Source organism: Sporobolomyces salmoneus (genome assembly GCF_050403485.1).
Source record: "Sporobolomyces salmoneus JCM6883 DNA, S_salmoneus_JCM6883_v1_ctg3, whole genome shotgun sequence".
NCBI classification, from domain to species: Eukaryota; Fungi; Basidiomycota; class Microbotryomycetes; order Sporidiobolales; family Sporidiobolaceae; genus Sporobolomyces; species Sporobolomyces salmoneus.
The window spans coordinates 693640-704889 of record NW_027481160.1 but is presented as its reverse complement, the minus strand read 5'-3'; the positions used below and the strand labels follow the sequence as shown (position 1 = coordinate 704889).

Sequence of the window (11250 nt, the reverse complement as noted above, 5' to 3'; positions counted from 1 at the left end):
CCCCCCCCCCCCCCCCCCCCCCCCCCCCCCCCCCCCCCCCCCCCCCCCCCCCCCCCCCCCCCCCCCCCCCCCCCCCCCCCCCCCCCCCCCCCCCCCCCCCCCCCCCCCCCCCCCCCCCCCCCCCCCAGAAAAGAGTTTGAACTGACCCTCGTCGAGGTTGTCGTAAGCCGAGATCTTCATGCCCGATTTCCTAATCAACTCCTTCGCTTCTTGTTCCTTCGTACCTTGAAGACGAACGATGATTTCAATCTTCATCTCGAGCTCCTTCGCGGCCAAAATGATTCCCTCGGCGATAACGTCACATCGCATACTGAAAAAACGAAAGGATCAGTCTCAGTTTGTACAATCGAGAGAGGGAACTGGGACGTACATTCCACCGAAGATGTTGACAAAGATCGACTTTACTCCCGCGTCGGCGAGAAGAAGTTCAAAAGCCTTCTTGACAGCTTCGGCGGTAGCTCCACCTCCGACATCGAGGAAGTTCGCAGGAGATCCACCTTGGTTGTTAAGGACATCCATAGTAGCCATGGCGAGACCAGCACCGTTGACGAGACATCCGACCGATCCATCGAGTTTGATAAAGTTCAATCCGAATTTCGCGGCTTCAACCTCGGAAGGAGCTTCTTGACTCAAATCACGGAGAGCGAAAACATCCTATGACGAAGATTCCGGTGTCAGCAAAGACTGACTCGAGGCTGGAATGTTTAAGCGTTACTTACCTTTTGCCTGAAATCGGCGTTGTCATCGAATCCAAGCTTGGCGTCCATACACAGAACGTCTCCACCTTCAACCTCAGCGAGAGGGTTGATTTCGATTTGGGTCGCATCCTTTTCCTTGAAGAGCTTGTAGAGTTTGATGAAGATATCGGCAGCCTTTTCTTGAGCATCAGGAGCGAATTCGAGCTTCTTGGCGATCTCGAGAGCCTTGTCTTTGGAGAGACCGGCTTCGAAGTCGATGGGAGTAGTAATGATAGCAGAAGGGTCGTCACGAGCAACATCCTCGATGCTAGAATCGAGGGAACAGATCCGAGTCAGTTTTCGCTCAGAACTGTTATAAGCCTGAGACGACCCACTTCATACCACCTTGACGGGAAGCGACGAGTGCAGGTCCACCGAGACCTCGGTCGTTAAGGATAGCGACATAGTATTCGTGAGTAGGGTTTCTTCGCTCAGCGAGCATGATCTGTGAATTCCGCTTGTCAGTAGTTCCCTACGAAGTTAGACAACGCTCAGAGAGTGCACTCACAGCGTTACAGATCCTTCCAGCAGCTCCAGTTTGCTTCGTGATAAGTTTGTGTCCGATCATTTGTTCAGCGTATTTCGCGGCTTGTTCCGGGCTGTACGCCACCGTTTCGAGCCAGAGTCAACAATAGCTCATACGCTGAGTCTGGAGAGGGCTTCGAGACGTACGAGTCGACCATTTGAACACCACCTTTCAAACCGTTCTCTCCATCAAAGTGACCCTTTCCTCGACCTCCAGCGAGAACTTGAGCTTTGATGACGAGCTTATCGGCACCTACAGCACGATCACTTATCAGTATGGCTCAACCGAGAGCAAGGGAGAGAGCTAGGAGAGGCATACCAAAGTTCTTTGCGACGTCGCGAGCTTCGGAAGCAGAGAAAGCAGCTTTTGATTTCGGTGTAGGTACGCCGTACTATGACGTTTCTCACTGCTTAGCGCGGGTAGGTTCCGGATAAGCAGGGAGAGAACTCACTTCGTTGAGGAGGTTCATCGAAAGGTATTCATGGATAGAGAGGTTCCTTCGTTGACTTGCGCCGACGGCGGTAGCCTATCGTTCACATATCAATGCACCGTCATCAGTATACAACACGAGGATGTTTCCACGTGCGAGAGGATAGATCGGGGAGGGCCGGATGGGAAGGGGGGAAACGGTCTCTTCCTCTGCTTTGTTCCGGATTGGATCGATAGGAACGTACCTTGGGAAGACGGGAACGAGCAGTAGACCTCAAAGCAGACAACATGGTGACGGGGAGGAAGGAGGAGAAAGTGATCAACAATTACAAGTAAGCTAATTCTCGAATACCTCGCCCGACAAGAACGCGAAATTGTCGAGGTCGCTCTTTCTTCTTCTCTTTTTACCTAGCAAACTGACGACGCTTCATTCCTTTCGATAACTTACTCAGAATTGGAGGAACGGCATCTCTTGGCCACGGATACACTCTCACGAGTCGTTCCCGTCGCTCGACGGATTGCAAGAATCGAAACTTTTCTGACCTCTTTTGAGTTTGCGCTCTCGGCTTTTCATATAATCCCACCGTATGTGCATAATTGTGATGGTCAACATTCCCACCATGTCTTCTGTTTGAGTAGCTAGTCGGAGGAGGGAGGAGATTGAGATGATTTGGCGGAAGAACCATGAAATGACCTTTCCTCCACCAGTCTTTACATCTCTTGAGTACCAGAGAGTGTTGATCAAGCGGTCGTGCGCATTATGTGCCAGTCGGGGGTCGAACGGCATCGCAGGGATCGTGTCTCGGTCGAAAACTTGCAGCTTGCAGCCTTGCACTTTTTGGCTTTCGACGGGAGTCCCGAACGATGTACTGCTGAGGAGAACAAAAGTAATGCGTTGCAACAATTGAGAGATCACAGCCTACTCAGAAATATGAAGATCCAACCCCAACGACGAACACACTCATCTTTTCGCAACCGGACTTTCTCCATCATTCGCTCCTTCTTCTCTCTGCCTCTTCTGTCCCGCTCCTCCTCCTCCCGAAGACATTCCATGAACCATCTGAGGACTCATACTCCCTCCGTTCGCCCGGAATTGTTGTTGTTGCTGCATTCCCATCGCCGCCATTCTCTGTTGAAACTGCATCAACATCATCTGACACTGTTGCATCTGCCCCTGCAAGTTCATCCTCATCGGAGGAGGTAACGAAGGGTTCTGCAACATGGCCGAGAGTTGGAACATTTGCTGTTGAATCATTTGAGGGTTCGGTAATCCCATTTGCATCGCCATCATTTGTTGCTGCTGTTGAGCCCGTAATTGTTGTTGACGAAGGAATTGAGCTTGTTGAGCTGCGTTGAGACCGAGAGGCATCGACGAGGCGGAGGGAGCGGAGGAAGGCGAGGAGGCTTGAACGGTCGAGGAAGATTGCGAAACGTTTGAATTCATCTCGGTCGAAGCGGGAGCTGGTGTAGGTGAGGGAGAGACATTCCGAGGTTTACGAGGATTGAGAATCTGAACGAACGAAAGAGGTTAGTTGCGAACCACAGAAGAAGAGACGTTGAAGAGATGAGCTCACTTCTTGAGGTTTCGCCGGGAATAGTTCTTCTTGTTCCTCCCCCTTTACTACTTCCACGTTCTCCTCCTTGACTGGTGTCGGTTCCTCGTTCTTGATCTCCAACTCGGCTTTGATGTCGATTCCATTCGCCGCGGCTTCTTTCTCCGCCTCCTCCCTCTTCTTCTCTTCCTCCTTTCTCCTCCTCTCTTCCTCCCGTTCCCTCTCGGCTTTCTCCAGTTCCGCAGCTTCTTTACTAGCCTCGACCATTTCCTCTACGTACTTCTTTGCTCGTTCCCTCCTCCCTTCATCCGGTTTCAATTTCTCTAAATTCTTGACCCTCGTTTCGCACTCCGGACACAGCATGTCGTTATCGAGTAAAGCGTTCGAAACGCATTCATCACAGAACGAAGTCGAACAACAAGGAGTTAAGACGGCTTCTCGTAGGAGTTTCGAACAGATCGGACAGGTGAGATCGGGATCGGTAGGAGCCAAGTTTTGAACGTCTGATGCCGATAAGTTTGCGGTACGAGCTCGATGAGCGAACCATGAGGCGCTGTAGAGCGAGAGAAAGCAAAGAGTCGATCGTCAGTTCCTGACCTCGAAATCCTCAGAGATGAGTAGAGAGCTTACTTGTCGGGTCTCGCAACGACGAATCCACCATCTGCAGTAACCATGACTCCACTCTTGTGATCCATGACCATCCCGCCCTCTCCTCCTTCACCTTCGTCTTTCGGACCAGGTCCCGCAACTTCGGTCAAGAACGATTTCGGAATTCCAGTCGTACGTTTGATTCGAGGTCGGTTCTCGTATGCGGCGTCACCATTCGTAGGACAATCTTGAATCCAGTGACCTGTTTCAGCTCGAAGGGGTGAGCTTATTTTGAACGAGATAGAAGATAAGAGGAAGAGAGTGAGTCTGCTTACCTTTTTGACCGCATCGATAACAGATATACCCAGGTGGAGGAGGCTTGTGAGTATAATCGTGGTTCTTCTTGTTACCTTGGTTTCCTCCTCCCGAGCCGCCGCCTCCAGAATCGCGATTCTGAGGTCGAGCTTGATGTCCGTTAAGAGGAGCTCGATAAACGGGAGTCGCACTGACAAGACGTAAGAACGAGCGAGTGATGAGTGTCGATGCGCCCGAAGGACAACGCGAAGAGTTCTGACTTACTGAGCCATTTGTTCTTGAGTTTGTTCCCATTGAGAATTCGTCGCTGCGAACATCGCCGCCATCGCAGATGCCTCGTCCGTAGGAGCTGCTGCCGGAATTTGTACTGAAGAGGGAGCCTATCGAGAGAGCACGGAGATGTGGGAAGAAACAGGCAAAAGAAGAGAACGAAACACGAGTAAGAATTTGTTCGAATTGCGAGAGGAAAGAACGACAAGAGAAAACTCGATCGACGATGCGAAGAGAACGATAGAACGTGTAATAGAGACACGACAGAGTGTGTGAAAAGAGAGAAGGAGAACATACCTGCGAAAGTTTCGACGCCGAGATATCTTCCCTTCCATCGAATCTCTTGCTAAACATCTCCTTATTGTAACCTTGACCTCCCGCAGATCCGCCGACTCCACCTTTCGGATCTGGAGCGGCTCCTCTTCCAGCTTGGAGGCCAGGTCCTCCCGATTCGTTCGAATTCGATGCCATGTATTGTTGAGCGTTTCCTCGACCGGGTTTCGAAGGCGGTAATCGACGAGCGAGGACGGAAGTCGAACGAGGGATCAAGGCGTAGTCATTCGTGTATTCTGGAACAGGGACAACAGGCGAGGCAGAAAGGGGGACAGACACGGAAACAAACGAAAGTCAGGATTCTATTCTCGAGGAAGAGGGAAACGGTGCTTGCTCCTCATCGAGGTGACAATTCTCAAAACGGTTGATCGCGAAGACTAAGTTCTGTGCCTCATCTTCCGACAACTCGAACGGCGAAAAGTGTATTGCGAGAAAAGGAAAAATGAAAACACAGAAAAGAATACTGTCACATCTTTCTTCCGTCGCGTTCCGCCCTTGCTCCGCGTGACCCCCCACAGCTCGACGATCAACCAGAACACGTGAGGTAGACGAGAGAACTCACCTTCTTCAGTATCGGCGTTGTAAATCGCGAAATCAAAATCTGCTCCTTTCCCCATCTTGTTGTCGGCAATGATCTCCTTCTTCAGATCCCATACCGAAATACCGGTACCATCAAACGCGATCCTCGAAGGTTCACGCTGAGACTTGAACCGGTAGAAAACGAAGGAAGATCCAGACATCTTTCTCTGTTTTTTTACTTCGGGATGATTCGATTACGTGATGAAAGAGAGCAAATAGGAGAGCAAACTACTCTTGCGTCAAGGCTACCTCGAGATCCGAGGCTTGTGAGAGAAGAAGGGGAAGAGGATCGGGTGATGGGAAGGGAGAAAGACCGCTTGGAGAGCGTGGGCGTTGATGTAGCGGTGTTGTTGTAGCTTGTTGGAGTCTAGTGCACGTGGTCGGAAGCCTCCTAGACGAGTTGACCTTGAAGCGAGTGAGATGGAGGAGGGAAAGGGACGAACTCGCCGACTCTCCCTTCTACCTCTCACCCTCGACTTGCTGTTGCTTATGATACCCTCCTAGTATAGCCAGATGCACAGTATCATCACCACCGGGTCACTCGCCACTTTCGGAGTCATGAAACAGCTGCTTCGCCGTCGCCTTCCGATTCGACCTCTCTTTCGGCCACCTCAACGTCGGAAGGTACGTCAGATTCATCGTTAGTAGACTCTGAATAACAAGCAAGCGACAGCAAGATCATGAGCAATGGCTAAACGGCTAGATTATCTTCTCGACCTCGAATTCGCCCTCGACCTCCTCCTTCTCTCTCCGTCACTGCTCGAATCACTGCTATCCGACCTCATTCTACTCCTTTCCTTGCGACTCCCGCTCCTCCCCGATCTAGCTGTTGCGCCCGAGTGGCGCTTAGATCTCGACAAACTCTTGTCCGTCGTGACCGCTTTCTCTCGTCTCGGTTTCTTGCTCCTCTTCGATGACCTCCTTCTCGACGATCGCCCTAGACTCTTTGCAACACTCTTCTCGTCGTCGTCGTCGAGAAGTCTCTTTCCTTGACCTTGCTCCTCGTCTCCTGAGCTATTCTGCCCGAGTCGAGATCGAAATCTCCCCACCATGAACAACATCCAAGCGAAGAGCAGGAGTGCAATCACTTTGGTCTACATCGAACAAATGATTAGCTCCTGCGGCCAAGAAGCCGACATCGTCCCTAGAATGCTCACGATAATTGACCCCCATTCCAGTTTCTCGTAATTCGCGAAGCACTCCTCGTCGATCGTTTTGCTGTTCAGCTCATTTCAACTATCCCCACTTCAGTTTCCGGACCGCTCCGTCATAGTCAAAGGAAGTGGGAACTGAAAGAACTGACCAAGCTTCCTCGATTTTCGATCTCGTCGAAGTTCGAAAGCTCGCCCATTCTGCGACTCCGACTCCGATTAAACTGATAATACCGACCACGATCAATCCTCCCCATGTTGTCGTGGTCGTATGTGGGGATTCAGTCGCTTTGTAGTGGATCGTATACGATTGGAAACCCGCTGCAATCGCGATGAACAGAAACGAAATTGCGACACCTGCGCGCGTCAAGCAGTGTCTACATCAGACTCGTCAGTAGATGTAGAGATTGACCTCGACGCACCTAGTGAAGTCCATCGAGGGTTCGCCCAAATCCCCTCCTCGTTCCCTTCCGCCGTTGTGACTTCTTCTTGATCCGTCAAGTATGAGAATGTCCAGAAACTTGCAGCGGAGACGCCCAGGAAGTAGATCGAACAGACGAGTGACGAGATTGCAGCCCATCTGTCCTTAACGAAAGAGTCATCAGCTCAAACCGGGGAACGAGAATAGAGAACGCAGGACTTACCGATTCGGAGGAGAAGCAGATGCGTCAGCCATGAGTGGACGTCGCCGAGGACAAGTCGCAGACCAAAGGAAGAAGAGGAAGAGTAAGCGGTCGACGTTCAGCTCGCTTTTCAGTCTCCGCCAAGTCCGGCAGACTCCCGCGGACTCAAAGTGAGTCACTTGGCAACGAGACAAGCAAACCCTTTCAGGGTAGCTAGGACTCTCTCGGACGCGAGGCAGGTGTTCTCCGACGCAACGTCTGGGTCAATATCAATCTGAAACGAAGTGAATTCCCTCCGAAACTCGCACAAAGATCGCATGTCTCCTCCTCTACTTCGCTCCATTCTCACCGAGACTCCTCAGTCGGGCCTCCTCCCTTTCTTCCTTGACCAGTTTCGCCTTGTACTTCCGAAGAAGCTGGAGCGCGTCTATGGCAAATTCGGATGCTCCAAAGGCGACGAGGTAATTGATTTGCATGTCGAGGCCCTCAATGGCCTCCTGACGAGTGAGTATAGGTCTTCCAGGTGTGTATTCGCTTCCGGCGACAAGGGCTGAACGGGATTTGGGGGGAGAAAGGAATGAGTCAACCCAGATCTTCTGCCAGCGAGGTTGCGAATCGAGCTCGCAAAACTTACAGTGGTTTGAGCTTTCCGGAGTGTCCATCGCGGTTAGAGGCAGGAGGAAGCGAAGGATCGGTATCAATGTGTTGTCTGTACCCCGCTTTGGGGTGCTACCCTCTTTATGCATTTCGAGAGACTCGCGCTGTGCATTTCGAGAGACTGAACTATGCATTTCGAGAGACTTTTCGTTTTCCCCTTCTATTTCTCCCTGGAAACGTGCTCTTTCAAATCCTCAAACACTCTATGCCATAGAGACACACTGACGTAACGGAGTCGTTCAAGCCACAGCGCAGAGTCCGTCAAACGAGACAGTCTCGAGCTGAGAGAAAACTAGAACTTTACAAACACCGCTAGAGGCAAACAGGACACATAGTACAATAGGAGACAGAGAGAAAGGTGCGTAGTAAGCGAACGGAGGGAAGAGAGAGAGGAGACCTGGGAATGTGACGAAGAGAAGGGAGAATCCGAGAGAAGGAGAAGGGAAGGAAGAAGTAAACGACATCGAAGGATGGTGGAAATAGGACGTCAGGGCGCGAGAGAGAGCTCGAGAGTCAGATAACCGAAAAAGGCGAAGAGGACGAAGCAGAGGTGTGAAGGCGTGCGAGGAGACCAGGTCGAATGTAGCGATAGTCGATCAATGAGGTTGGAGGTAGTGACAGCAACGGTCTACATAGCTAATTGAGCTTGTAGTTCTCGTAGTTCTGCCTCTTCCTCGTCTTCTTCTATCCTTTGAGCCGGAGTTTTCGCTAGTTTTCGAAGTTCAAAATCAGTCATCGTGGCTCTCTGAACAAAATCACAACAGATAGGAGCTCACAGGCAGGTACAGCAGCTGCAGGAGAGTGAATCGGTGCCGATTCGGCTCCTGCCAAACGTTTGTTGAGTTCGTCTTGTTCCAGTTCTGCCAATTCGTCTGCCAATTCTTGATCGTCGACCTGCAGTGGTTCAAATGGCCCATGTCAGTTTCTTTGTGTAGAAGACACGAGAACAGGTGTCCACGTACGTCGATTCCCATTCCAGCTGGATCTGAAATCGCTTGAGAAATCTCGTTTGTGAGTTCGAGTTGATTTCGTACTTCATCCATCGTAGCATCCACTTTATCGACGTTGCTGTACACGCGAAAAGGACGACTAGTCAGACCACGACGTATTGGATGCGACTGTGTAGAAAATCGTGCGTACAGTTTGCCATGAATTCCTTTGAGAACTTCTGCTCCCTTCTTCATCGCTTCCAAAGTTTCCTTGTTCATGTTGGCAGATTCGATCGCATTGACCTGAACAGAGTACTCGTCAGCACGATGCTCGTTCAAGTTTCGGTGCAAGAGTGGGAGGGAGCGAGATTTACCTGAGTTGTGAGAGTCATCTTTCGACCTGAAATACTCTCGAGTTCTTGTTCATACACTTTCTTCTGCCGTAGTGCTTGTTTAGCGACTGTCCCACGAGTAATCGTTCAGTCAATTGCCCCTCACTCGATCATCCGATACAATCTCCTTCGAGAGGAGGAAGGAAGTGAGTAGAACTCACCTCTCGGGTTGGTCGTAGCATTCGCCTTGGCTTTCCTCAACTCGTCATCAATCTTCTTACCCAAATACTCCTCCTTCTTGTCGAGCATCAACAAGTGTTCCCTCAGATTAACAATCGCTTCCCGAGTTGAATCTTTCGTGGCCGCTCCACGTCCAGTGAGGTAACTGATCCAACTAGACATGGTTCAGAGGTTGCGCGTAGGTTGCTGGAGAGTGAGAGGGAGAGAGTTGATCAAGGAGATGAGAGAGGCAAGTTGGTTCAAATCGAGAACGTCGGAAGGGCGAATTCTTGCTTCTCGAAGGTATGCGTAGTCACTGGGTGTTCTGTGTGCTGTTTGATGCGCGTTGTCGATAAGCGAGTGAGGTGTTTGTGAGAGAGAATTGAGCGTCATCATTCCTCTCCCTCGTCTCACTCACTCGGTTTTGGCTTCTAGCCTGGAGTTCAATCAGCAGTGCAAGGACTCGGACGGCCGATCGAGCGAGCGCTGTGGATCTTCACCTCTCCTTCCTCGCTTCGTTCAACAAATTCCGTCTGTTTAGCAAGCCTCTCTCTCTGTTCTCAGCTCAGAGCCGCGCCGGTCAAGCAATTCGATCATCGTAGTACTCGAGCGCACAGTCAGGAAATTTCCAGCAACGAAAAGGAAGAAAAGGGATATCCATATTTTCAATTTTGACTTCTAATCCGACATCTCGAACAACAACCACTCTACTTCCCTCTCCCCAACATTCTCCACCTTGATCTCCCTACTTCCCTCCTCGGCTCCTTTCTCAACCGTAACGAAGGCACCATCTCCTTCCTCCAAGACCAATCCACCGTTAATCCTCAACTTCGCACCACCATCCTCGAACTTATCCATCGCACTAACGTTAGGTCCTCGATAACCCGATTTCATAATATTGTGAATATAGGCCTTCTTCGTAGTTGGTGCGAGAACGTGGTTGAGGGTTAATCCAGATTTCGGCGTCAAAATCGAAGCGAACATTGAGAGATTCGAATGAACGGGAGCAGGTCCATCTCCGTTCCTTTCGTCTGCTTTCACGCCTTCGTCCGTAGTAGGTGCGACGACTTTGACGATTTGATCGAGTTTCGAGGAACGGGGGAAATGTCGGTTGAAATATTTCGGAGGGAGACCCGAACGGTTCGGTTTAGCCCAGATTTGGAGGAAGTGGACGGGTTTCGATGGGTTGCGGTTGTATTCAGAGTGGGAGATTCCGGTTCCGGTTGAAGTCACTGTGCGCATCAGAGAGGAAGGGGAGTCAGTTTTCGGGCGTTTCGATTTCGAGGAGAGAATGCGTGAGACTGACTTTGTACTTCTCCCTCTTTCATGATTTCGAGGTTGCCCATCGAATCGCGATGTTCTAGTTCTCCACTGACAACGTACGAGAAGATCTCGAATTCGCGGTGAGAATGTTTTCCGAATCCTTCAGAGGGTTCAACTCGATCCTACTCGCACGCACGACTCGATTCATTCAGCGTTCTGTTCCTTTGACATCAGACAGAAGCTCATGTTTAGCTCACCTCGTTGATGACTCGTAGAGAACCGAATTGTTCGAAATTATGATCGTAATACGAAGCGAACGACTATTCATCACACCCAGCAATCTCATTAGCTCCTGCATCAAGAGACAGTAAGCACAAAGCGAGACTCACGAAAGTGTGATAAGTCTTCAACCAACCGTGATTCGCATGACCTCGAGTCGAAGAACGACGAGGGACGATCTTGAGCGCCGATTGAACGATCTTGTCCGTTGACATGTCGATCGAAGGAGTTCTGTGGTTGTAGTAGATGTAGGCGAGGAAGAGAACGAGGAGAGTGGTGAGGAAAGAGTAGCGAGAAGCCACGATCTGGAGAAGGAGAGGGAGTGGGAAGTCAGCCCAGTGCAAACTGAGGGGATCGAGGAGGACTCACTGGATGTCTGAGTGACAGAAAGTGAATGAAGGAGAAGAGGAGAGAGCAAGGTAATCGAGGGAAAAGTCTCTCAACTTGATGACACCACGAAGTTGCCA

At 50.7% G+C, this 11250-nt stretch overlaps 5 protein-coding genes across 5 annotated transcripts; all 5 read right to left on the bottom strand.

Annotated features, from left to right (window-relative positions):
* Positions 1-146: 146 nt before the first annotated feature.
* LSC2 (succinate--CoA ligase (GDP-forming) subunit beta) lies at positions 147-1982 on the bottom strand (the record flags this gene model as incomplete). Its single annotated transcript, XM_076629046.1, has 9 exons — positions 147-310; positions 371-654; positions 720-1005; positions 1073-1182; positions 1246-1336; positions 1410-1515; positions 1582-1654; positions 1715-1789; positions 1938-1982. Coding segments are annotated over 9 exons (1234 nt in total), but the record flags the coding sequence as incomplete, so codon positions are not given.
* Positions 1983-2653: 671 nt separating this feature from the next.
* On the bottom strand, positions 2654-5491 carry MPE1 (cleavage polyadenylation factor subunit MPE1; the record flags this gene model as incomplete). Its single annotated transcript, XM_076629045.1, has 7 exons — positions 2654-3202; positions 3267-3798; positions 3876-4095; positions 4169-4338; positions 4413-4528; positions 4716-4987; positions 5314-5491. The coding sequence occupies 7 exons, from the start codon at positions 5489-5491 to the stop codon at positions 2654-2656; spliced, it is 2037 nt and encodes a 678-aa protein (XP_076491228.1).
* Positions 5492-6424: 933 nt separating this feature from the next.
* JCM6883_002361 (uncharacterized protein) lies at positions 6425-7157 on the bottom strand (the record flags this gene model as incomplete). The annotated part of the gene is made up of 4 exons (XM_076629044.1): positions 6425-6548; positions 6634-6838; positions 6904-7061; positions 7126-7157. The coding sequence occupies 4 exons, from the start codon at positions 7155-7157 to the stop codon at positions 6425-6427; spliced, it is 519 nt and encodes a 172-aa protein (XP_076491227.1).
* Positions 7158-8389: 1232 nt separating this feature from the next.
* JCM6883_002360 (Snf7 family protein) lies at positions 8390-9424 on the bottom strand (the record flags this gene model as incomplete). Its single annotated transcript, XM_076629043.1, has 6 exons — positions 8390-8469; positions 8538-8655; positions 8724-8829; positions 8902-8993; positions 9065-9150; positions 9244-9424. The coding sequence occupies 6 exons, from the start codon at positions 9422-9424 to the stop codon at positions 8390-8392; spliced, it is 663 nt and encodes a 220-aa protein (XP_076491226.1).
* A 495-nt stretch (positions 9425-9919) lies between these two features.
* Positions 9920-10998, bottom strand: JCM6883_002359 (pirin family protein; the record flags this gene model as incomplete). Its single annotated transcript, XM_076629042.1, has 4 exons — positions 9920-10473; positions 10548-10686; positions 10762-10824; positions 10894-10998. The coding sequence occupies 4 exons, from the start codon at positions 10996-10998 to the stop codon at positions 9920-9922; spliced, it is 861 nt and encodes a 286-aa protein (XP_076491225.1).
* Between the last annotated feature and the right edge of the window lie 252 nt (positions 10999-11250).